This window comes from Scylla paramamosain, chromosome 7 (assembly GCF_035594125.1).
Source record: "Scylla paramamosain isolate STU-SP2022 chromosome 7, ASM3559412v1, whole genome shotgun sequence".
NCBI lineage: Eukaryota > Metazoa > Arthropoda > Malacostraca > Decapoda > Portunidae > Scylla > Scylla paramamosain.
The window spans coordinates 6687110-6715000 of NC_087157.1; the positions used below are offsets into that span (position 1 = coordinate 6687110).

At 36.7% G+C, this 27891-nt stretch overlaps 2 protein-coding genes across 2 annotated transcripts in view; one reads left to right on the forward strand and one right to left on the reverse strand.

Annotated features, from left to right (window-relative positions):
* Positions 1–15196, forward strand: part of LOC135101961 (Kv channel-interacting protein 1-like) — a 35735-nt gene extending 20539 nt beyond the window's left edge. The window contains exons 3-6 of the mRNA XM_064006427.1: positions 4033–4224; positions 7800–7873; positions 9668–9880; positions 10724–15196. Of these exons, the coding sequence (XP_063862497.1) occupies positions 4033–4224; positions 7800–7873; positions 9668–9880; positions 10724–10897 (653 nt within the window). The 3' untranslated portion in view covers positions 10898–15196. The remainder of the gene's footprint in view (positions 1–4032; positions 4225–7799; positions 7874–9667; positions 9881–10723) is intronic.
* LOC135101960 (potassium channel subfamily T member 2-like) overlaps positions 1–27891 on the reverse strand; it is a 523352-nt gene that overhangs the window by 207320 nt on the left and 288141 nt on the right. Inside the window, 3 exon segments of the mRNA XM_064006426.1 lie at positions 17142–22249; positions 23490–23689; positions 27074–27094. Coding sequence (XP_063862496.1) covers positions 22178–22249; positions 23490–23689; positions 27074–27094 — 293 coding nt within the window. The 3' untranslated portion in view covers positions 17142–22177.

Here is a 27891-nt window from a genome sequence, read left to right on the forward strand (position 1 = left end):
ATATATATATATATATATATATATATATATATATATATATATATATATATATATATATATATATATATATATATATATATATATATATATATATATATATATATATATATATATATATATATAAAGGGAGCACTTACCAAACGTGCTTGTAACTCTATGGTAAAGCAAATGGACGGCGGCGAGGCAATGGTGTGTTGAGGTAGTGAAGAGTGAGTGAAAATGGCAGGGAGAGGAGTGGAGGGAGAAAATAGTCCAGACAAGGGAAAGAGGAATGATGGGGAGGACTTTTGACTCTACCGTGCTTTATTATTTACTTTTACATGTTAAGTAAGAGAAAAATTTAAACCAAAATCTTTTTTCACTTTTTTTTTATTAAGGTCGTACCTGTACAAAAAAGTTAAACATTTTTGCGATTAAAAATTTTCCTCTAAGATTAGAAGCGATTGAATTTTGAAAAGTACAAGAATAATATTAATATAAAAAGTATATATCAAACGACATTTTTTTGTCTTAATTCTTTTAAAAAGTAAAATATGGTTATTATCTATGCACCACTCCTAAGAATTCTAAAAAATATGTAATATATGTACAATGGTTCTTCTTTAAGTAAGGAATATGCCCCAGTTATCAGATAAAAATTTATAAATCAAATTTTTTTTCTTCACTTTTTTTAACTACACTACATTTTTTTTTCTTTTTGTGATTATAAATTTTGTTCGAAGATTACAGATGATTAAGTTATGAAAAGTAAAGAAAGAATATTGATATAAAAGTATATATATTAATCGAAAAGTGTGTTTTTTTAGTATCTTAATTTTCTAAAAAAAGTGAAATACGGTTATTTACTACACATCACTCCTAAGAACTCAAAAGAATATTTTACATTATGCACAATGGTTCTTCCTTAAGAAGGCCACGATAGGGCTCAGACAGGGGAAAAGAAATGCTCGTGAAGTTGCCACTCACAAAATATAAAAGTAAAACAAGACAAATTTCCAAAACGGAGGCCAAATTAGTTTCAGAGATGTCCCAAAACTCTCCTCTTGAAACAGTTCAAATCGTAAGTAAGCGTAAGTGCAAAAACAAATAGAGTTTCACAGTTTACCATTAAAAGAGGTGAAAGAGTGAAGGTGCTGATGAGCATTGGCGAAATGGTCAGCATAGGATGAGGGTGAAGACGTACAGTCAGCAAATTCAGAAGAGCAGCAACCATGGAATGCAGACAGGAAAAGATGCAGCACTGCGGCAGAGTCACTGCGGCGGAGCGTGAAATATTAAAGACAGTTAGAAGAGGGAAGTTGAGGTGGAAAGTTTACAAGTTCATCGTCTCTGATAGACAGTTATGCCAGCCACACTGCTAATAATTCCCTTGCTAATAAACAAATAAATAAATTAATAAATAAATAAGAGCTTGATTCGAGACAAAAAAGAAGGAAGAAGGAAAAAAAGAGAGGAATGGCTGAAGGCAGAAAAGGGAGAAGACTGAGGACGGTATGATGGAAACACACACACACACACACACACACACACACACACACACTCATACCAGCCAGAAGGAAGGTGGATCTCACAACAATACAAGGCAGCCTCCAGCCCTCCAGGTATTCATTACAAGTTACAGTGAAGCTCCCTTGAAGAACCTTTTGACTCAGTATCGTCAACAACTACGTGCCTTGAGCAAACACAAGAGGGCCGGGGCAGGCAGCGAAGCACTAAATTAATAATATGCTTGACTCAATTACGTCTCTCTCTCTCTCTCTCTCTCTATCTCTCTATCTCTCTCTCTCTCTCTCTCTCTCTGGTATATTTTTCCTTGTTGCTCCATTCCTCAAGCGTCCTTAAAGGTAGACAAGGAGGAGCGTGGTGCAAGAGGGTACATGTTGCAGGGTACCTCGGTCCGTTTCTTAGTCTTGAGGAGCATTATGTAAGTTGATTCTTGGCGTGGAGGGATGAATGAAAGTTTGTTTTGAAATTAACTATCTCTCTTTAGGACGTCTGTTTGTATCACTGTTTGTGTGTGTGTGTGTGTGTGTGTGTGTGTGTGTTCGCTCCATCCATTTCTTATATTTTGTATTTCTAATTACCTTAACTCTCCTCTGTCATATTTTTCCTTATTTCCTGTCTTCTTTAACTTATATGTTCCTTTTACATGTCTATCTTTCTCCTCCTCAGTGTTTTTTTTTTTCTTACTAACATAGTTTTATTTATTTTTTTTTTATTTTAGATCTGAAATGCTTTCCCCCTCTTTTGTTTCCATACGTTTGTGTTATTTTTTCTTCTCTCTCTCTTCGTGCGCACCTCCTTTGTTCCTTCCTTCCTCTCTTTGTTTCTTCTCTCTTTATACTCAGACTCACTTTCACCAGTTCCTGTTTCTCATTTTCCGCGGGAACATAACTTTGCTTTTTTTTTTCTTTTTAACTCCTTCTGCGTCTTTCCTACCCACTCCCTCCCGTTCCTTTCCTCCCTCCCGGCCTCCGTCACTCTCTTTTACCCTTTCCTTTTCTCCTTCAACCCTCGCCTTTACCTGACACATCGCATTAACACACACGCCTCTCACACTCACACCTCACCTTGCAACACTCCAATCAAAGAAAATGTGTTCATTATGCACTTTTTGAAACGTTTTGTAGCTGTCATAGTCAAAACGTGGACAGACGAACGGACGGACGGACACACGCACATACACACTCTCACACACACACACACACACACACACACACACACACACACACACACACACACACACACACACACACACACACACACACACACAGAAAAAGAAAAAAATACTTGGTGTCACTATTCTAAACGCTTACTACAAATGCGTATTATACTTTTATATCTTCATTTATTAATTTAGAGTCGCATGTATTTTAAAAAAGCATATTGAATACTTGAAAGAACACTTAGATTTTCCTGCCTTATTCTTTTTTTTTTTTCAGTACAGTTCTTGGTATGCTCTGAGTAGCTGTGTCGGTAATAAATTTAAGTAAACGAACATATTTCACGTTTCAAAATATCACTGGTCACTTTGTCCTTAACCGCCTGTCTGCCTGCTGCTCCCCTTCCCTTCCCTGTTCATCTTTAACATCCTCTCCTTCTCCTTCCTTCGCCCCAAAAAATACATGTTACCACCACTACTACCACCACCACCACCACCACCACCACCCGCTCTACTCACCCTCCTCTCTGAATCCTCACTCCCATTCCCCATGTTTCACTCCCCACGCCCATATTTTTTCCACCATTACTCATCCTCCCATCATCCCTCCATCCTTCACCCTTCTGTTCTCCACCCTCACAACACTTATACATTTCACCACACTCCCTCACCCTACAGTCTGCACCCTTATTTCTCACACTATGTTTTCACTCTCTCCAGCCTCACCCAAAGCATTTTCTCCTTTTCCCTCAATATCTTTCACTACACTCCCTCACCCTTCTTTATGTACCTTAACCTAACCTCTTATCTCACTATCTACCTTTCATATTTTTTTCTCCTGTCCGGCTTTTTTCATCCCATCCTTCATATTTCCCTGCACGTTTCACCTCTCACTTTTATTTCATTTTTTTTATTTTATTTATATATATATTTTACCTCCGTACCTGTCCACTCCAAGCCTTTCAAGCCAACTCGTCTCTTATACTCGTACTACACTCTTAAGCCTTATCCATTTTTTTTCTTAAGCTTTCTTTCATACCACCTTTCACATTCCCTGCACATTTCACCCTCTCACTATTTATTTATTTTTTTTTTTTCATCTACCTGTCCACTCGAAGCAAACTCGTCTTAATAATTTTCATTTTATTTTATTTCCATTTTCTTTCATCCCATCCTTCATATTCCCTGCACATGTCACCCTCCTACTTTTATTTTTCCTACCTGTCTACTTGAAGCCACCCAAGCAAATTCATCTCAGGCATTTACCAATATGGAGAGCGTTTTTGTTCGGAAGCTTACGAAAAAAAAAACGTGGAGCTGAACTGACCCTTACACTCCACTCATAACTCTCATCATCTCTCTCCACGCAGACACGGAGCTGGACATCATCGAGCAGGAGCCACGATATCGCCCCGAGGACATCAACGCCCTCTGCCGCACCACACACTTCACGCGGGCGGAACTGCAGCGCCTCTACCGGAGTTTCAAGGACCGATGTCCGACGGGAGTGGTGCGGGAGGATGCCTTCAAGGAACTCTATTTCCAAATGTTTCCCAAAGGAGGTGTGTGTGTGTGTGTGTGTGTGTGTGTGTGTGTGTGTGTGTGTGTGTGAGAGAGAGAGAGAGAGAGAGAGAGAGAGAGAGAGAGAGAGAGAGAGAGAGAGAGAGAGAGAGAGCTTAGTTGTGATGCATAGGAAGATCCGTCAAAAATACAAACACACACACACACGCACGCAAACACATAAGCAAACAAACATATCACCTATCCCCCATCTCTCTCTCTCTCTCTCTCTCTCTCTCTCTCTCTCTCTCTCTCTCTCTCTCTCTCTCTCTCAAATGCGTATCTCACTCACAAAGAGCTGCGTGACGCCAACGAGATAAAACACTTCCAATATTAGCATACATAATGCACACATATTCGCGCTTCTCGCACCTTCCTCCTCCTCCTCCTCCTCCTCCTCCTCCTCCTCCTCCTCCTTCCAGCATCATCATAACAACGCGGAGTTCCCAACAATGGAATACGAGTACGCGTCAGATTAAGGAAATGCGAGGCGAGGCTAAGTGCAAGTACCTGGTCGCTGGAGAAATGTGAGAATTATAGCCGCGTATCCTTCAACGCTTGCCTCTCTCATCTGGACCACTTTTAAAGATCACAGAGATAAGTAGCCGGGTACTCATGGGTGGTTTTGCTAATGATGGTGCAGAATAATTACTAAACTGTCACTGGAATCATGAAAACACCCTTAAAAATCGCAGTAGCTTCCATTACAGCCCATTAAAAAGTGGCTGGAATAAGACCCCGAGATGTTTAGGACTACGGATCTTAAAGGACCATATTCTGAAACACTCCTGCCTACATAGCGGCTACTTAAAATAAGCTCTACACAGTTGAAGTTAGACGGGTTTTTAAGGGTGTTTTTTTTTTACAGTTCCGATGACAGATTAACAATATTTCTACGTCATGAACCTGAGAAACACTTGAGAACGCTGCTAACCATCTCATTGACCTTGGAAAATAGTAGTGGTGAGAGAAGAAAGCGTTTCACAATACGGGTGTGTACGAGAAGCAATATAGTCAGACTGGGGGTACTGGCGGCCTCTCCTCTTGTGGTTATGAAGGAGGGAGGTAAATATGCTGTTCTCGTGCCCTCTATCATGTGGTAATGGAAGAAGAGTGCTGGGTGAGGGGGTTCTAGTGGCTCTCGCGGCTATGCAAAGAAGCCGTGCGCACAGTAAGACGTGGTTACTTATGGTGGTAGTGTATGTGGCAATGCAAAGGGCAGAGGAAAAGTACCTGATGGCCTGTGCGTATGAGTGTTTACAGGAGCCACGGGAACTGGCCTCTAAGTGCTTCATCCAGTAACTTTGCTGGATGGAAACGCAGGTCAAATCCTTGCTTCTTTTCTCTCTCTCTCTCTCTCTCTCTCTCTCTCTCTCTCTCTCCTCTCTCTCTCTCCTCTCTCTCTCCTCTCTCTCTCTCTCTCTCTCTCTCTCTCTCTCTCTTCTTTCCTTCCTTCCTTCCTTATTTTTCTTTGTTTATTATTATTATTCATTTACCTGTTTTTTTTATTTATTTATTTATTTATCATGCATTTATCTGTTCATTTTGTTTATTTACTTAGTCATTTGTCAACTTATTTATCTGTTTATTTATTTATTTCATTGCCTATTTATTTATTTTTATTGCTGCTTAGTTTTGTTTTTCTCTCTTCTTTTTACACTTGCGGACGTCTTCCACAAAAAAGTTCATAATACAATAACGAAAGTGAATAGAAACTGCGGCCAATATCCCGTCCTTGTTTCTATTTCTTTTCTTTCTTTATTAATTTATTAGCTTGATTGCTTTTATAATTAAATGCTCGCTTTACATTCACATTCACATTCACCGATACTTTATAGTGAAGCGAGGACACACTGCACTTTTTAGGGGTGTGTCTTTAGGCGTGTTACCATGACGGATTTAGTTAATTCAGTGACGCAGGAGAACCAAAGTAATATAATCAACAAAAATACATAATACAAAATAATATATAATACAAAATGAACAATAGACATTACGTAATAGAACAATACAACAAAAAAAAAAAAATATATATATATATATATATATATACGTACAAAATAGTGAACGTTTTGAGGTCCATCCCAGTACAGTGCCGTGCCTGAGCGTTACTAAAGACCCAGTCCATACATAACACCTGGCAAACAACCCGCGGCTCCTTTTGCAATTAACACAATAACATGTGAAAATGGTTGATTATAAGTAGGATTCGAACTGATGTGTCAAACTTCACCACAGAAGCAGTGAAAAGAGCCGCTTAGCCAGACCCTGAAACTAAAATCTCCATTGCAGCTAGAGGGAATGAAGTAGGTAAAGCTATACGTTATGAGCAGAAGTGAAAGAAAAAATGATGAAATAGTACCTACAAAATAAATTCAAGAATATAAGTATTTTACATTCATAAAATAATCAACAAACTGTAAAGAAAGCCATCCACTAAAAAAAAAAAGTGAAAGAAGATGAATTAAAGAAGAGAACTACTTCAGGTACATTATCAGCTGAGAATATTGTCAATAAACTGTAAGAAGAAAAAAAAAGTTATCCATTAAAATTTAAAAAAGTGAGATAATATGGAGAAAACTCGTTAAAGGATCAATAAGGTTCAGAAGGTAACGAGTGAAAGAAGCAAGTCAAGGAGGAGGGAGTAGGTGATTGGGAAAAGGATGAGACGCGGAGACTCCCGCTTATTTTGCAACTTTTTCCACACCTCTCTCTGTCCCAGTACTCCCTTCCCTACCCCCCTTTCCCCTCCGCCTCCGTCCACAGTACTGCCGCACCCATCCACTCCTTCCACTACTCACTCTCCGCCAGCAACTTCTGATTGAAAACCCAACAAAAACTAACAAAAAACTTTTCCCTTTTCCAGAGCTCGGTTGCGTAAGGTTTTTTTTTCCGACAACATAAAATTTTACCTAAACCTCACAGAAGGGAGGAAAATGCTTCTACAGAAAATTGCTCCTTTTTTTCTTTTTACTATATTTTTTTCCCTCTCTCTCTCTCTCTCTCTCTCGGGTAATGTATTCCACAGAAAAATTTTAAGGCCTCAACTATTTACACCTACGAGACTAGGCTTGTTGGCCTCATCATTATTCCCGCCCCCCCCTTTTTTTTTCATTGAGCATAACTTCACCAATATACGAATCAATTAATTTTACTTTCCAAATAGAAATTACGAGTATATGCAAATCTTCTTCGGGGATAAAAAAAAAAAAATCGTATGTTAACTTAGCATGGAAGCGTCATTCGTGAAGGTGTGAGTCTTCCTAGCAGCCCGGTATCATCTGTGTTAGCCTCGCCGCCTTCCTTGCTGGTGTGCTGGGAATAGCTAACGATTCCTGGCGGCTGTATGAGTACCCGTGTCCTGATGCTCATGCATACGTGAGAGGCGATTTGCTGTGGTTTATGTTCGTATCTGGATGAACAACTGATATATATTTTTTTTTTTCGTGGGGAGAGAGAGAGAGAGAGAGAGGAGAGAAGAGAGAGAGAGAGAGAGAGAGAGAGAGAGAGAGAGAGAGAGAGAGAGAGAGAGAGAGAGAGAGAGAGACTTCATTCTTTCTCATCCTCTCCCCCACAGCCAGCTCCAGCAAGTACCCTCACTACGTGTTCAACAATTTGGACAAAGAGAGCACGGGTATAATCAACTTCGAGGTGGGTACTCCCTTCACCTCTTCCTCTCCCTCCTCCTCCTCCTCCTCCTCACTCCTCTTCAATATCCCTCACCCCTTTTCCTACCTGTACCTGTCTAATTAATCAACCAAACCCTTTTCACAGATGCCTTTCAAAGCCCGCAGTCTCTCCTACCTACATTTTCACACAGCTTTCACTCATCCTGCTCAGTACAACATTCCACCTTTTCGTGTCGCCGTGTCCCACCATAACATAAGCATTAGAGAAAAGATTTATTATTTATCCTCTCGCCTTATCCTTCTACCATCTACATTTCCATATTTTCTCGCTTCTCTTGAATATATTACTTAATTTTCTCGCCTTCTCTCATTCCTGCTTTCTCTCTCTTTTTCTCTTTCTCTTCCTCTCTCATATAGAAGTAGTCTTGCACTTATCTACCGTTAATGCACTGCCTTATTCTTTTTCTATAGATATTAATTTCATTTTCTTTACTCTCCATCCTTTCATGCTTCCTTTTCTCCTTACACGCCTTTCTAATTACAACTCCTTTGCTTTATGGATTCTTTTCTATACATTTGTCTGTGATGAGATTTGCTTTAAGTCGTCGTGCAATTGCTTATAATCCTCTCTCTCTCTCTCTCTCTCTCTCTCTCTCTCTCTCTCTCTCTCTCTCTCTCTCTCTCTCTCTCTCTCTCTCTCACTCTCTCTCTCTCTCTCTCTCTCTCTCTCCTTAAGACAGACTAAGGAAATGACATGTAACATGATATGGGAAAATAATCTTTAAGCAGCAATCTTATATAATAAAATGCGCTGTCTGTCTGATTGTGATGAGATTTAATAGGGGAGTCTCCTTCATCCGGGGAGTGACACAGGCTATATCCTAACTACTTCCAGCCCAAAATCGTTAGATTATTCAGGCAAATCTGTCAAGGTAACCCAATTTTTTAAAGTGGTGCCAGGTATACCGTAACCCATTTTTGATGGTGGCGCCATGCATTCATTGTTAGCTTGGATATTTGATGGTAGGGAGAGGTATAAAGGGAGCATTCATTATCAGCCTGGAGTTGAATCCCAAGGCAAACTTTGTTTGGTTAATAGCTTTGTCGAACAAACGACTGACTTAGTGATAAACCGTGCTTTGGAGAGCCAAATTTTACCAGGACAACGCCGGGTAATTCTGCTAGTGAATATATAATTGTGACAGGGGAGCATTACTGACTGGCTTGATGGAATCTTATTCTGATATTACGAGTACACCACGCTTAGTCGTGAATTAATAAATAGAAAAAAATAATTATGTGAATTCAATGTATCTACTCTGCTGCAAGGCTAACCCTCACCATCACCATCAGTGCCACTACCGTCATTACTACTACTATGATGACATCCAAGCAATTACTACTACTACTACCACCACGACCAACACCACCCCAAACACCCCACGCATACTGTATAGTTCGAAATACCACACAATTATGTACCATTACCATACCTATGACATTTCTCACAAACTCTTCTTGCCTTCACTAACACCAAGATCTTGGCTAACACTACCACCACTCTAAAACCTTTATTAACCTAGTCTAACAAAGAAGTTTACTAAACCTCCTTGAATCTAACTTTTTCCTACGTCCTGCCACCATCAACCCATACTACTAATAATGCCCAAATAATGTATTCCTTCCCCTGCATTAGCACTAACACTACCCAGGATCTAACCTAACTTAACCTAACCTAACACACTAACTTAACCTAACCTAATCTAACTTAACCCAAACCTAACCAATTCTACTACCTTGTCACTTTTAACTCCAGGACATGATCAAGCTACTCTCGCGCCTCTCCCGCGGCTCTCTAGACGACCGCCTCAAGTGGATCTTCTCCCTCTACGACCTGAACGGCGACGGCTGCATAACGCGGCAGGAGATGACGGACGTGGTGCAGGCGGTGTACGATCTGATGGGCAAGCACACCGACACTCCCGTGGACGAGCAGACGGTGGGGCAGAAGGTGGAGACGCTCTTCACGGTAAGGCCTGGTGTTCCGGTTTTCATGATATGCACCGATTTTTCACTTTTTTTATTTTTCAAATATTATTGTTATGAGCGTTTATCTGTTTCAATAGGTGTCATAGCCTTTCTTCCTTCAAGTTTCTCTCTTTCTCTCTCTCTCTCTCTCTCTCTCTCTCTCTCTCTCTCTCTCTCTCTCTCTCTCTCTCTCTCTATCTATCTATCTATCTATCTATCTATCTATCTATCTATCTCTTCTCCAAGACTCACAAAGACATTCCGGCAAGAATAATTACGTAAACGCAATCTTTGTGGCCAGCTGACTAAATAATTTGATACTTTGGGATGAGTTCAGAATATTACTGAAAACTTAAACATGAGACGTATCCCACTTCAAAAGATAAATAATAAAATGTAAATCACAGACATACAATGAATGAATTTTCATAAACAGCAACATTTCCTTTACTGCAATAACGATAGAGCGGAGTCTAAACCGTGATTGGTCCAAGCATCAGGTAAGAGAGACAACGTGCTAGTGGTTTAATTTAGAGACACGGTGCCTCATTTGGGCCGGTATTCTGAAAGGTTTTCCCCTCTCTCTCTCTCTTTCTCATCACGACTATTTTCAGAACCCACAGAGATGATTTGCCGGGTTGTCAAGAGTGTTTCACCAGCTAATAATGCAGAAATCTTGTTAATTTGTTATTAGAACCGTAGAAACACTAAAAGAAAACAGTGTCACTTCAACCAAAAACTCTTGAAAGTAGTCAGGGTGCGGGGCAGAAGTTATCCAGAATATAGTCCTTGGTGTGATGGGTTTATCTCCTTCAACCATCCTCATCGTGGCCTCTCCCCACAGACACTTGATCTCAACAAGGACGGCGTCATCACGCTGGACGAGTTCACGGAGGCGTGCGGGCGGGACGGCACCATCGCCTACAACATCGACGCCATGCTCCAGGGTGACATCATCTGCCTCAGCTCCGCCGACCCCGCCCCGTCCGACGCTGCCTCTCGGGACATCAGCAGGTGACGCCACTACTCGCCTCGGAGGGAGCGTAACACCTGCATCATCAGAGCAACTACGTGATTTGGTCTTCAGTGCCAATATCCTCTCAGTCGTTAGAGCTGCCGCGTGATCGAAGTAGAAGAGTTGGCACATAGTGATCTTCTCTCTCTCTCTCTCTCTCTCTCTCTCTCTCTCTCTCTCTCTCTCTCTCTCTCTCTCTCTCTCTCTCTCTCTCTCTCTGTCCAGCGTGGCATGGAGAGGTCATGTCTGCGGTGTGCCAGCTCTGTTGTGTGTGTGTGTAGAGCGCATGACAGCGGCCCTTCGAGGAGTAAGGCTACTCGTATAGTTTGTTGAGTAGTGAAGCCTCTGGGGCAGCACAAGGAGAGGTTAAAGGAGGCACACGGAATGAGGATGGCCCATGAAGTGATCCCATGAGGTGTGTGTGTGTGTGTGTGTGTGTGTGTGTGTTGTCAATGATAGTCACACACTTGTGTGACCACAACATGACAAGTATATCACGTGCTTGGGTTTTCTGTATGTTGTTGCTGCGCAGGAGGCTTTCCTAATGGTGCACAATAACGAGATGGAATTAATCTTTCCAGTATTCAATCTAGAATGCCACGCCATGCTTGGATTTGTGGCGTGACAGTGAGTGAAATGGTATGCAAAACAAAGAGGTGTCCTTAAGCTTTTTAGGTTCTATGAACGATATTCATTTTACCTGCCATTAAATTTCATCAAGGACAGAAGAGGCAGGGAGCCGCCTCACACTCTCCGGGAGGAGTGGGGCGGCGCCATCTATCCGGGCCGCCTTATTCTCCGCCTCGGCCGTTGTCAGATAATCAAAACGGGGACAAAATTTTCCCCAGCCTTAGGACGCCCCGCACCCCGCACTCATCCACCACTCCTACACTCGACCCAAATATTTTGATTAGTAAAGGTAGATTTATATATAAAATGCATATAAATATATATACAAAAGTTTAACGACATATTTTCTACTTAATAGTTAGTTTATATAAGACGGTTTGCTATCCAGGTAGAATTTCTTTAAAAAAAAGATATACCATATGAAGCTCATTTGAAAAGTATTTATACTGAGACGAATAAAAACGTGAATAAACAAGAGTCCACATCACAATTGAGGACTGTTGCCCGAGCGAAGACACGCTAACCTAACTGTGAGTAAGCGGCACGATGACAATGCAGCGGTAAGACAAAACACGCATCCTTTTCTCGGACAGCATGGGCAGCACTGGCCACAAAGAAAGCCACACCTGTATCATTTCACGAAAAAGAACAGTTGGTACAGAAAAAATACGTTAGTTCAACCTGATACATCGTCCCATCCAAGGAGAGGCTCTTAAACCATACTTATTTAATTAACGTGAGAGGTTCAAAGTCGTAAAAATACTTGGGAAGGTTCTCATCTCTAGAGCTCTCGTGTGACCTTCCTTAATAATTTTCATTAATCTAAATATTCCAATATTTTCAAAATACATTCCTCAAAGGATACGAGATGGTAACTTTAAATAAGTGCCTTCTCAAACCATTTTATGCACTACTTTAACTGAGTATTTACCACCATGCAAAATGTGAGCTCCCTATAACAGTAAAAAAAATAAAATAAATAAATAAATAAATAAATAATAATAATAGAAAAAGAAAAAAAAACCGCACACACAGGTCAGGTGCATAAACGACCACTGGAAGCAATAGACTCACAGCACGTCAGCTTCGTCTGAAGTATAGTCGCCCAGCTTCGCTCGGGCAAGTTAAACACAACCACCGAATCAGTACCTAATATCTGAAACTTTACTGAAATTTGCTGCCAGTATTCTAAAAACACTCAAGAAAATGTTGTTCATTCCACTAATTCCACTTCCGTAAATTTCAAGCAGATTTATTTCGTTACCCTTGACAAATATGGTACAAAAATCAAATAATCACTGTGATAACACATATTTTGGCTTCATTCTTGTTCCCCAACCAGACCCGCCACACCAGACCCTAAAGTGTGACGCACAACACTAGATATCACGATCACGGCTGGTGGCAGTACACATTGCTACTTAGAATTGCATGGTACCTGGATTCTCATTCTACCAGTGCGCATGGCAAATTCTATTTTATTTTATTTTTAACTTGTCACTCCATCTGCGGTCAGCTTAATTTTGTAGGTACTGTACTGTGGATGACTCTAGCCTATCACATCCCCATTTTGTTAATACCTGTTGAAATGGACATAATTTTTAGGCAGTATCTTACTGACCGTTGCTGCTGGACCATGTATATATCGCCTGCACACCGACAAACGGTGGTGGGTATTCAGTACTTGGAAGGTCAACACTTCACCAGGTTACTGACGTCAAGCTGAACCATGGCGGCCGTTCAGTTACTTTTGTGACACATGGAAGAAAGAAACAGGAAATATGAACTACTAAGAAATACTATCTGGAACTGAATATAAGATAATCTACACTTTTTGAAGAGCATCTCTCTCTCTCTCTCTCTCTCTCTCTCTCTCTCTCTCTCTCTCTCTCTCTCTCTCTCTCTCTCTCTCTCACTGAACATTTTCACATTCTCAAGCCATTACCCAGTAAGCAACATCTTCCCTGTTCCATTTTTAGAGGACCAAGGAATAGCAACATAATATGATATACGAGTAATAAAGATATTTTTCGTATTAACTGCCAAATACTAGACTAGCTACTTGTTATGTGTCTCACTCGTAAACAGTCGTAGCAATGCGTGTGTGGCCGTGTAATCAACATTCTCCCTCTATACTATGTTTTTCAAGGAGCAAAATGCTTCAGTCTTGATGATAAATTAAGTTCTGTCCCAAGCAAGGATCCAGGTACGCTACACTTGACGTGAACCACACAGCATGTTTACGTCATCGCCGCGGTGGGCAGCGTCCTGTAGATAATCAAATACAACTGTCAATAGAGAAAAGATGAAGGAAAGAAGTCACTTGGATACGCCCCACAGATAAGAGGGTCTCAGGTACGTGTACAATATGAGCTTTCTAAAAGCTTAACGTTTCCAACATTCCAGTCATTAGAAATGAGAGAGTGTCACTTAAGCTTAGCACACGGGGCTTGGTCGCCTACGACGTAGCGTGTGACCGTGTGTGCCTGTGGTGGCACCCCGAGGGCCGTGGCAGATGTGAGGGACAGCACATAGACTAAGGAGGAATCATATCGCTATTTTAGCCTTTTTTATGAGTTAGGCAATGAATAGTCATTATGATTAAGAGCATGTTATCCTACCTGTACTCAATTACGATTTATCTAATCTGAAATCGGATGTATTGACTTACGTGATGCTGCTCTGTTCACTCTAAGCAGCCTTGTCGAATCTTTGTAAAACCATTATTGATCGTATGTTGTATTCAGAATTTTTTTTTTTTTCTGCGTCTTACAGCTGTGAGTATTACTGACAAATAAATGGCAATTTCAAATACTATTGGAGATAAGAATAACGCCCTGAGGAGTCTGTCAGACACAGAAGTGAACTAAACAACCAATTTTGGGGTTGCGTGCGCTGTCACAGAACAAATTTCTGGAGGAGACGTATTCCGCAGTATTCTTATTCAAAAATACAGCTTATCAGAAAAAGAAATGCTACACCAGAAAAAAATAAATAAAAAAAAAAAACATTCCTTTCAGAGAACAGAAATAAGTAAATAAATAAATAGAAATCAACGAAATCAACTAATCCTAAATTTTTCAAATAAACAGACCGACAAAAAATGTTTTCAAGTATTGTTTGAAATTTCACATATAAGGAAACCTTTTTCGCACTATACAAATATATATATATATATATATATATATATATATATATATATATATATATATATATATATATATATATATATATATATATATATATATATATATGTGTGTGTGTGTGTGTGTGTGTGTGTGTGTGTGTGTGTGTGTGTGTGTGTGTGTGTGTGTGTACTAAACTTAATAAGAGATTTAACAATTGCCAAAATTTAACTAGTCGTCTCATTATGATACACAATAATTATTGTTGGTATCACAGCAACAAAGTATATGGAAAATTTATACTACAGATTTGTATATAACACATCCTAGAATGGCACGCTCATCTGAAGCATTACAAAACCCGCCTGGATTCTGTCTGCGGGTTCAGAGTGAACCAAGTGTGAAATGCTTAAAAATTCTCAAGCAAAGTTTCCTTCTTATATAAAACATGTTTTATAAAACTCATGATTGTATTGTTGTAGAACTACTGTAACCTACTGTTGCTCTTTGTGTCCTGTACCAGTCAAATACACCATTATCGACTCAATCCTTGGTGGTATGTTTTCCCTTGGCCTGCCCATTCCCAGTGACTCTCCAATACCATTTGTTGCGACAGACTTTATCTGAACAAATCATTTATCTGTGTAGGAGTCCTGTACTCAATGTATGCCTCAAGTGTATTGAAATTCTCACGTGGAGCTGGACTAAATCCTTGGCCATGCCCAGCTCACATAGGTTATTTTGTTTATGTAATATTGTTTCCAGAATACGTTTCAACAGTTACCCCATCAATGAAGAAACATGAAATCATTAACAAATGCAGGCATTTAAGAGTATAATGCAGTTGACAAATATTAAAAAAAAGATGAATAAATAATAATAATAATAATAATAATAATAATAATAATAATAATAATAATAATAATAATAATAATAGTAGAAATAATGGGACAACCATTAAGGTGAGCCTTAACATATACCATTAACATGTCCATTATTGGTCTAAATAAAATATGAAATTGCTGAGATATTACATACTAGACTTCTCAATCCGCTAAGACCTAAAGGTGGGTTTTATGGAAAGCTTAAACAAATAGTATTAGATTTACTGCCTACCAACGATGTATTTGTGGCTATGTGGGCGTTCTTAGTCAAATGCAGAGATCTACCAAACCTGAATCCATGCTGACTAGCTTATGATACGGTAATAATGACACAACAGTTAAGGTTGACATAAAAGGCATGTGGCCATGGTGTCCCGTCTCTACACTAAGTACTATACCAACAAGTAAAAATTAGACATTTCAGTAACTAACAAGGAGTAAGATTTAAGGTGATGATACGCTGCATTTTTTATGGTGCCGGTGTCGTGTTCGTCCGAATATAAAGATGAAATAGACACCATAAAGAGTTCACAGCAATCATGTTTTAGTTTCTAAACAGATTGGCCAGTTCCGAACAGCCAGACAGCAACGAACACGACACCGACTGACATCCCATGTTCGGTTGACTGGCTGCGACCTCGTAATTACTAAGCCAACTGATTTGTTTACAATGTCTCAAAATCTTTTTCCTCTTCTTCTTGGTCTTTTAAGGAAAATATCTATGTTATCTTGGAACGACAGAAATTAGCTTCATTGTATATTCAGCTCACTGCCATTAACTGATTCGCTGTTACGTAGCTACCTAATGGTGTGACTGGCTTTACCCATTAATTTTATCATGTGACTCTCAACATAATTTTCTTTTGCTTATATAAAACACTTTACTGTGGCCCCTCCCAAAAGTATCTATCTTTATATATATATATATATATATATATATATATATATATATATATATATATATATATATATATATATATATATATATATATATATATATATATATATATATATATATATATATATATATATATATATATATTGTCACGTCGCTTCCCCCTCGTCAGATATATATACTGTATATATATATATATATATATATATACTGTATATATATATATATATATATATATATATATATATATATATATATATATATATATATATATATATATATATATATATATATAATCTGAAGCTAAAAAAAATAAAATAAAACAAGCATAAAATAGATATGAACATTTTTTTTTATATACCTTGATAAAGAGCAAGTATGAAGTACAAAACACTACCACCTCAGTGACAGCATGGAAAATCCTTATTCACCCTTGCCTCTCCTAAATCATAAGCCTCTGCAGATAATCAATCGCACATAGTATATTGCCCAAGAGGTTCTTTTGGAGATGATCTACAACTATGCAGTTATATATATATATATATATATATATATATATATATATATATATATATATATATATATATATATATATATATATATATATATATATATATATATCATACTTTACTGTGTTTAAGAACAATACTGCGTAAGGAGAAAAAAAAAAAAAAGTGGCAGTATATGGCTAGCTGACAGCAGTAGCGCCTCACCTGGCTGAAGGTTAATCTCGACTCGCAAGTTGATCGATCCTCGGTGACTGGCACAGCTCAGGGCTCGGCAGGCTCTTTCACACACTGCAATTCAACACTACCTTCTTTGGGTCAACGCAACACAACAGATTAAAGCCTCACGGACAAACAGTACTTCCACGCCATCTCTGTCTAAACTTCCTCCAGCTGATTCTGCCAAGATTCAGGGCTTCATGACTCGGGACTTCTTCAGGATCGAGAAGTTAGTTCGAAACTATTCTGCGAACCAATAACATTTCTTAAAATACCAACACTGTGGAAAATCTTATGTATTTGTTTTGCTTATTTAGTGGTTCACAATGTCACTATAATATCACTTATATTCACTCTGAGTAAACACCTTATAGGGTATCGTGATAAAAGATCGTTTTCACTACGTATAACCATGCATCACTTATGCCTACGTCATGGGATGTTCTATCATATAGACGGGTCCACACTACAGAGTCTACACCAATCTGACTAGCCCCCTCAAAAGTAACACTTCTCATTACCCTCTGCTATCTTATACCCGCTCTTTACATTCTAAACACTCTATCCTGTGTAAAATTCTCCAAATCCATTAAAGCAGCAAAAGCTTCACTTGTACTTCTCTGGTGTATCCTTAGTTTCAGATCCATTCCGTAACACACACCAAAGACACATTACTTTGGGAAACCTTGTAAATGATTATGCTGAAAGCTAAAACTTTGTAAATGAAATAAAACGAGAAAATCATTTTAAACAAAGTTTTTTCATAATTCATCCATTCTGTTTCCCTGGCAGACTAACTTACTAGACCCTCTTCCTCATCCACATTTTCTCATGTATTCAGTCACCAAGAACATGATAAATGATACAGGAAAAAAAAAATCGCAGTGTATGGGCAGGCATGCCTATCTTACTGCTGGTGGAGTGAAGGAAAAATCTATCATGTACAGTACTAGCAGCAGCAATCTGTTGAGCTCTCTCACTCTCATCAGAGAACAATGCCTAAAAAATTAAACTGCAATTCAATGCCTTTATGGTGAAAAAAAAAATACATTTACACCATTGCTAAAATAAGACTCTTTCTCTTTTACAGCATTGTTATTTAATGTACTTAAAATGATTGATTGCTTAGCGATATAATGAAACATTCTTCTTTCTCTAAAAACTAAAATATTAAAAAAAAAAAATTTAGTAATAATGGTACTGTAACAGATTGCATCACTTGTCAAATAACTTTCTTACACTGCCTGATTGATGGACATGAACGTGAGCTCTGAGCTCTTTCTGCAGGGAAGCGGCTGGCTGGGTGACCAGTAGACGACTGTAGGTGAATAACCTACACCACTGTGTGAATATCTTACTTACTCATGCAGCTAAATGGACTGATGAAAAGCAGCTCCTATGATGAGCCTCTATGGTCCCATAATAAGAGAGAGATGTCAACTTACATACAAAAGTACTTAAGGATCTGTTGGAAGAGCAGGCAATATAAAATTTATAAATGTATGGCAGTATAATACATACATAAGATAAAGAAATAGAAGCATTTTGTAAGGATGGTGAAAAACTAAAGATTATGTCAGAATCTATTGAAAACTTTCATAATATCAAAAGCAAAGGTTTATGGAGGCATTGCAGAACAGCCTGTAAGGGAGGTTTAACATGCCATGAACCTCCAAAATGGAGCAAGACATCAAAGTATGATAATATTGATGATCATTATCATTTATTAAAGGATGGAGAATGGCCCAAGCTTCACCTGAATACAAGGGCCCAGTAGGGTGATGCTTGGGCCCTGCTGATGTAGAATGCATTAGGAAACTTATGACTAATAATATACAATAACATAAAAATATTTATGGTGACCAAAAGTAACAAAATATGTGAAAGTGACCTGGATAGATACATAGGCCTTCTTTTCTAACAATAGGTTATTTTCTATGAAAATATGTAATTTTCTTTTATTAAAATGAGAAAAGATTTGGAGACTAAATACAGTTCTTTCTTGTGGTATCAACATTAATGTACTATGAAACCAAAACTGAGAGAAAAATGCATATAATATTTTTTAGTTTTATATTTCAATAACTAAGCATACAAACCTATTGATTATGCTGAAATAAGATGTATCCTTCAAAATGCTGAATTATGGTAAAGTAGATGAACCAAAGCATCACAAGGGGCTTTTTAACTGTAGTGGGATAATATGACAACTGGTAACTTGGCATTAAGTGTGTATTGTTTGGGTCAGGTATAGTAATATGGCACCTTTGGCCTGACACCAGGACTGGCATCTAGACTTAATACTAGACATGTGCTATGATGAAAGATGCAATAAACTATGTAACAAGTGGAATAAAATTATGAAATTATGCTGGATTATGCTTGATTTTTTTTTTTTTTTTTCATTGCAGCTCTTTTGGCCTTAGAGCATAAATTGTTTGTTTCCTGTTGTTTACAACTATGAACAATACCTTAACACAGTGATCAGATGGAACAGGCACCATATATCAAACCCCATTTACATTCACTGGCATATTATTGAAAAAATATAATATATATATATATATATATATATATATATATATATATATATATATATATATATATATATATATATATATATATATATATATATATATATATATATATATATATATTCCTGCAGTTACTTAGGTATATTAAACCTTATCTTGATTACTTGAGGGAAAGGAAATGACTGACTTCATCTTGGTTTATGAAATCATACTTACCTAGACAACCTTAAGTCAGTGGGTGTCCTAATCTGACTATTTTTATTTTCCTATTCAGTTATGTCACACTAATGAATGTTACAAATGAGTATGCAACTATTTCTTTTTAGGTACAATGCTGAAATATTATGATGAGAAGGGATATAGAAATATATATATATATATATATATATATATATATATATATATATATATATATATATATATATATATATATATATATATATATATATATATATAATGTATCACAAAAATACATGCATACTAATACTGAAATAAAAAAAAAAATGTATATAGCACAGTTTCACAGTTTCCTCTTCATTCAACAAAGGCAAATATGAAAGAGGAAGTAAACAAAGAGGCATCAATGTATACTATTAGAGCACCACATGTTGAGTTCCCTGCAGTATGGGGAACTGATTGTTGGGAGAAAGTAAGCAATATATCAAAGATAAAATTCCATTTGCATCATAACCATACAACAAAATGCCTAATAATATATTTAAGTGATAATTCCATTTGCATCCTCTTCATACAACAAAACTTTGATAAGTGATTACATTACTTGAACTCTTATTGAAAGTTTGCATCTTAGGTTTCCTACAACAAAATAAACAAGTTGTCCACCTTACCCTGCATTTTTTTGCCTACTACAGGAAACAAACAACCAATATTCAGGCCTCCCACCATGTGGCCAGAGCACTGCCCTACCCAATGTGTACATACCACCAGCCACTCCTCAGTCTAGTCATGAGTGGGCACTAACAGAACACCTGTATGCATTATGAAATGACGCACACAGGTCAGATGCCATGGCGCAATGTACAGTATATCATGAAATATATCTTAAATATTGTAACTGACTTATCACAATGGTCTATTTTTATAGAAATAAATATAAACTATGTTTTTTTATGTACACTGATACTGTATATTCATATATACATACCTATGATATAGACACATAAAGGCTTGAATATAACAAACTTGAAAATTACATACACATTCACAAATCATTCATATTAAAATGTTAAAAATATGAGAACAATGATAATGAGGTGATCCAACAGTCCCTGTTACTCTTGACAGCTTTAGGAAAAGGTTCCCTTGTGAGGGTTCTCTTTCCTGCAGCCTGGTCCCCACAGCTCACCCTCTGGCCTGGCCTTGAGAGTCCTAAGAGATAATGTCACAGTTGCAAGATTCAGGGACAATTCTGTAAACAATAAACTCTGCCCATCAGGCTAACCTGCTTAATCTATGATGACTTTATACATAAATATATGGCTTTAGCAAATCATATGTATCTATTTACAACATATGGATTTTGTCTGCTTCTAATTTGATGAACAGTTTGCACTGTGATTATTCATTATGACTAAATTAGTTCTGATGAGGTTTGATGAAAAAGATGAAAGAGAAAATGAAAGAGAGGGTTGACTATGCTTAAGGAAATGCTAGAATAGTTTGTTCTGCATCAGTTATACAAATACCTGTATCATGAAAGTTAGCTGATTCAGCTTACATTGAAACATATAAGATGAAAACAACTGAAATGTGCAACTCTTTACATGGAGAGCACTTATTCAACAATATCTGACAAGAACACTTGTTCTTTGCCAGCATATATGGAAGAAGAGCTTTTCTTATAATCTGAAAGAGAGAAACACTATTATCTCTATGATATTCAGATGATAAAGTACACGCCCTCTTAATTTGAGCAGAGCTACACATGAGATGGCAGATGAGACTCATATCCTACATATGCTTAGGACACGACAAACCCTTCACGGAAGGTAAGCCTCAGAGGTAATAAACATGTGGTAAACTGACTGACTAGATCATGCTATGATACCTCGCATCAATGTGTTTCTTTGAATATACAAAACTGGAAACAATATATCACCATTTTCATATCACTACCTTACAGTGAATAATTTGATAGATTTATAGTTTCTTGTTAAAATAAAAATCCATCTACTTTTGTACCCAGGGTTCAAATAACATCCAGTACTGATCACACTTTAATGAACAGTACTCTAACCAAGCACTTGTGGCATCACTATAATTCTGAGCATTAGCTGGTTTGCCAATAGCTCAACACTAAGTCCTTCAAGCCTCCTCTCACTGTGACTGTGGCCAGGGCACAGGGCCGAGGGCTGGTCGAGACGTGTAGGAGGCAGCTGGCCGTCAAAGTCGTGGGGAGCGTGAGCGGGCGACCCCACGAGCACCACCCATGTGGAACCAGACTCGTGCAGGTCGAGGTGACGGCGGGGGTCAGACGATGGTTCCTTGCAGCTGAATGGAAGGGACGGAGGCCTCTGAGCCACACTCTTCAGGAGGTGTAACCTGTAGTGCAGAATATACTGCATGTAAAGACTGGGAATGCTAAATTGGCCCAAACATGAAAGACATTTAATACAATATGTGTAATTATCTAACTCAAAAGAAACCACATGATTTAGTAATGTAATGAGATTTAAAATTTGATAAGCATAATGCTGAAGGAAAACATATAAAAAGTCTTTAAAAAAACTAGAAAAATACCTCAGTAATAAGATAAAATAGGAAACAAAGTGTGCAAATGAAGTGCATAAACAAGAATGATAGCTATTTTGTTATTTTATAAAACATTCTTCAATATAAAAATTCTCCCTACATATTTTTCTGTTGAAATTCACTACACAAAGATCTTGCTCACTGTTCAGATTAACAAAAACATGAATTTGTTACAAAATGCCTTGTTGATTTATTTAGTTAATAATAATAATAAAAAAAGGTCTCACATTTACTTTATCATGCTTTCTTTTAATACTATGGAACACATCCTTAACATTATAATCCTTAACCACTGAAGTTTCACTACCATAAAGCATCACAGTCATATATGAAAGAGGAAGTAAACAAAGAGGCATCAATGTATACTATTAGAGCACCACATGTTGAGTTCCCTGCAGTATGGGGAACTGATTGTTGGGAGATAGTAAGCAATATATCAAAGATAAAATTGTAATAATCTCCCTGAAGTTCTACCCATCACAAACTATCAATATGTATCTAATCTAAGTTCCACCTTCTGAATCAACAATATTCCTCAGTGCATTATAGGGACTTTTACCCCATTTTGATGCTTTCTACACTTGACATCACCACCACTGATTACCATGGCACACACTCTAATAAGTAAAACTGACTGTATTGCCAGACTTTCCTCTGTAGCACTACACCTCTGGCACACCCACTCACTTAGACCAGACACCTTTCTTTGAGACAGGTGTACATGCTAAGAAATAAAAAATCATTTAATTTTGCTTTGTTATGCATCCCAGATTATATCCATGCATAATTACAGTATTTAAAAGAAGAGTACTAACCCCCTTTCACTTTCATTTTTAAGATTAGAAATAGTAAGAACTTTGCCAATACTGTAATTAGTTTTCCTTTTATTATTATTCACAAAGGAAACATTGCAAAATTGAGCAAGAAGCAATATGAAAATATAAAATGGCAGCTATTACTAGGCTGAGGAAAAATTATGGAACATTATATTGGTATCTAAAGTGCAAATAGAGCAACTACTGTACCATACCTCTAGACCGATGGACCCATTGGTAGGAATCTTGATAGAGCCCGTTCGCTCGTCACGTGTGAGTGGTGTGAGCGGGCTGATGCCAAGTTCCTCAAAACTATTTATCTTACGTGATGCTTCCAGGCCGAAGCGAAGGGAATTGGAGCGTCTCATGAGGATGTCATCCACTCGGAGAGAATTGGAACGACCACGGACATACCCTGTTGGAGGGGACATGGGGACGTGAAGGGAATCTAAAGCTACTAAGGAGCCCAGGAGGGGAGCTGAAGGGAGAAGGGACCAGAGGAAGAATAAGTTAGAAAAGGGGCTGAAACTGTAAGATGATGGCAATAATAATAATAATAATAATAATAATAATAATAATAATAATAATAATAATAATAATAATAATAATAATAGTTGAACCATGGAAATAATAGTTATAAACAATTTGTAGGCTTAATATCAGATTTTTTTTTTTTAAATTACTAATAAGTAATCTTAGCTTGATATCAGCCATCACTCACTGATTCCTAATACAAAAATTATCATTGTGATCACAAGAAACTTTAATATACTTGAAGAAAACAATGCCACAAAAATCAAAGGTTCCTAGATGGTATGTTTAGATATCTTGTTTTCAGACCATTTGATTTAATGGAACACGGAAGTCACAGCTCTTATGATTTATGCAAAATTATAATACCTACATAGTTATAATTTTTCATCAAAGTAATCCAGGTGGGGGATACAAAATGAAACTCTCAGCTGATTACTATAGCATGATAAATATGAAGGCTGTACTTGTATAATGAAACCTGTATGTACTACTTGTGTATAACTTGATTCACATCAGTGTTTTGTCAGCTTCATCATACCTTAGCCATCTTCCAGCAGAAATCATCTATGCAAGTATGTAATATGTTAACAGTGGGTAGTAGGGTGATGTATACTGCTGTGATGGTGCAGTGAGTTCTGAAAGATCAGTACCAAACTATCTTGGGATGTGTTTGTATACTGTCTCTGTGGAAACTGTTCAATTCAACTGGCTTATGAATATTCCTATTTTAGTTTAAATTTACAGATAGGTGAACATGATTTGCATTAGTCTATCAAATGGAATAACAGTTGGCAATAGGGCCCTGAAGAATAAATGACATTCAAGACCTTTGCCTTCTCTGGTCAACAAATCTCTATGAGAGTGACAAGATACAGAATTGCAAGCTTGCAACTGCTGTCTATGAATTCTTAATACTAAAGCAAAAATGTCCATAAAAAAAAAAAAGATCAAGGAAAGAAACTCACTTGAGATTTACATGACTAGGCTCTGTGCTGACACTAATTTTATTTGAGGACATTTCTGATACTTCTTTGCTTTATTGCAGACTTAGAAGGATTTCTTTCTTAGTGTGTAGCACCTATTATGTACATTAGCTAAGTGGCTTACCATCACTTATGATAATTATATTTTGCACTAACTAATGTATGATACAGATTCCCATACCAAGTAACATCATGCTGCTTCTAGTATATTAAAGCTTTGAGTAAATTTTTGGCATCATAATTTTTCATAATAATAATGATAATAATAATAATAATAATAATAATAATAATAATAATAATAATAATAATAATAATAATAATAATAATAGTAATAATAATAATAATAATAATAATAATAAAACAAGGACATGAAAGTATAAAATCCCATCCTAGGAACATCTTTGGTGCAAAATGACAAGTAAAATAGATTAATGAGAACAGAAGACACTGTATTTCACTCAGGTGAGGACATGCTATGACGAGTAATCATAAAGAAAATGATTATAATCACAGGCCCATTTTCACACCATCAAAATGGGAAAAAAAAGTATAATCTGTAAGTAAATTGGCTCACACTGGTAACATGCAGCATTCAAGCCTAAAACAATAACTCACCACTTTCAGGAAATATTCTACATTATGAGCTGCTTTGTATCCATTCATGATTTAAAATAATTCCAGTGAGCATCAGTCCTTAAAAGAGAGATGCATCCACACATTATATATTTAGTTTCAGAAGCCTCTTTCTCTCTAGCTTATCATATTCATGATCTTGCTATAACTTTTCTCATTCCATGTACTCATTCATCATACCCTGTCCTCTTTTCACTCTAAGCTTGAAACAACATGACATTGATCATAAGATAATTAAAACTCATTTCTCACTATCTTTATCTAGCTCACTATACTACTATCTACTGTTGTAGTATTCATACTTGAGAAAATAACAAATTACAAATCATTACTCATTCTTCCTTTATCAGCTCTGGCCATCACACAACATAATGTCTGATTGTTTCTTTTTTTTTCCTTAGCATATTATTTTTCCAGTTTTCTTCAGACACTTATTCATCTGTGGTCATTAGATTCCTTGTGATTATCTTTATTATCATGGTTAGATTACAGAAGATAAAGAAAGAATAATATAAAAGATGAAAAAAATGGTATTGTTAATCAAGGACAGCAAGCCTCTCTTCTGGAGGGGATCAGTCATCATTAAATTTGTATTAACAGTCTTCTAGTCATTTCATCACATTAGGCAGAATTCCATTATCTTATCATGCCATTTAATATCTTGTTGATTTTAATGCACAGCATCTAAGCCATAACTGAATGTTAGGTCTTTTAACTCGTCTACATAAACACTTAATTTTCCCTAAAAGTCTTTGTTTTTTAGAATTTTGAACTTTCTCTTCACATTCTTGTGCAATAATTCCAGCATCTCTCTTACCTTTATCCTCTCCTCATTCAGTCATCCTCCCCACTCTCTTATGTGTTATGACATAACCTCATACATTGAAAAATAACCTAAAAGATGAATCAAGTAAGTAAAATTTTTCTTTTATATGCTTCAAAACAACAACCTGGTATTGAATTATAACAATGTGAACTACATATCAACAGTTTACCAGTAAATACTAGATTATCAGCCATTCTAATTCAGGTTTTTCCCTAATATGAGATGCTACACATGCATTTTTCAGTTTCATATAGCAAAGCATGAGCATGCCATCAGACTGACTCACCTGCAACTAGAAACAGAATATTTATTTTGTTATTTACTGATGCTATCATGCCTTCAATCTATTTGTAGAGAAATGCAAAACTAATTAACTAATTTTTTCACTTAGATTCTTTCACCAAGACAAAATATTGATAGAACACATACATGATGATTATCAGGGGATCATGTAATCCTATTTTTCCCTAAAATTTTTCCTCATGTACCCATCAATAACCTAAGACACTATCCTTGTGATATTTCTACCTCCTTACTTTTACTGAATAGATATGTGCACTTTTGTTTTGATTCTGCATTTTTCATATATGAAAACTTTATACAAACTTCCCTGTACTCTCCACTATTGTAATCTTATTCTTAAACAATATATATATATATATATATATATATATATATATATATATATATATATATATATATATATATATATATATATATATATATATATATATATATATATATTCATGCCTTGTCATTCATATAATTAATGACTTTATGACTTTCACAGATGTTTTAACATGCATACACAAATTCAACTCACTTCCAGCTAGCTCTGCATCATCTGTATAAAGGCAAACCCCATTAAGTTTAGAATTATTTTATTTATTTATTTATTTTTTATTTATTTATTTTATTTTATTATTATTATTTTTTATTTTTTTTTATTTTTTGTATAGATTACTAGCTGAGTTAATGATAAAGTACTTTTAAACTATCATGTGCATTTGATGAAACCAAAATGGTGTTGTGTTTATAGCCTCTTCACCAATGAACATACTGTTCAGCTCATCAGTGGTGCTTCCACAGCATCTATTTTTGGGTGCATTGCACTCTGTAAATCCTGCAAAATGGACAGGAACCCAAGATCCAATAAATAAATAATTTTACAGTTCTGACAGTAGCACATTCAAATCAACATTTTTTCAGTTTTATTAAAATCACTTATCATCTTATTATGCAGTTGTTTATCTAGCAAAGCATGTTAGATAAAAACAGAAAACTTTAGGTGGCAAATAATCTTGCTGAACTCTTTATGAATAACTGAGAGGGCTTGTAGTCATAACAACAAGCCCAGGAAAATATAGGTATATACCAAGGGCAGCACAGCCAGAGGTAGGAAGAAAATGGGGCTAATTGTGATAGTGAATGAGGATCTAAGAATAATGTGCCTTACTATAAAGAGTAGTGTGTGGGGAATCTGAAAGATGAAACAGTTTAAACAAGAATATATGAAAGTGATGATGGATGAGGTGAACTCAGTATTTCAAAACATGAGACAATGCAGAAATCATAGCTGAGCACAATAACAAAGAAAAAAATGTATCATGACAACCTATACACTGATTATAAATCAATTAT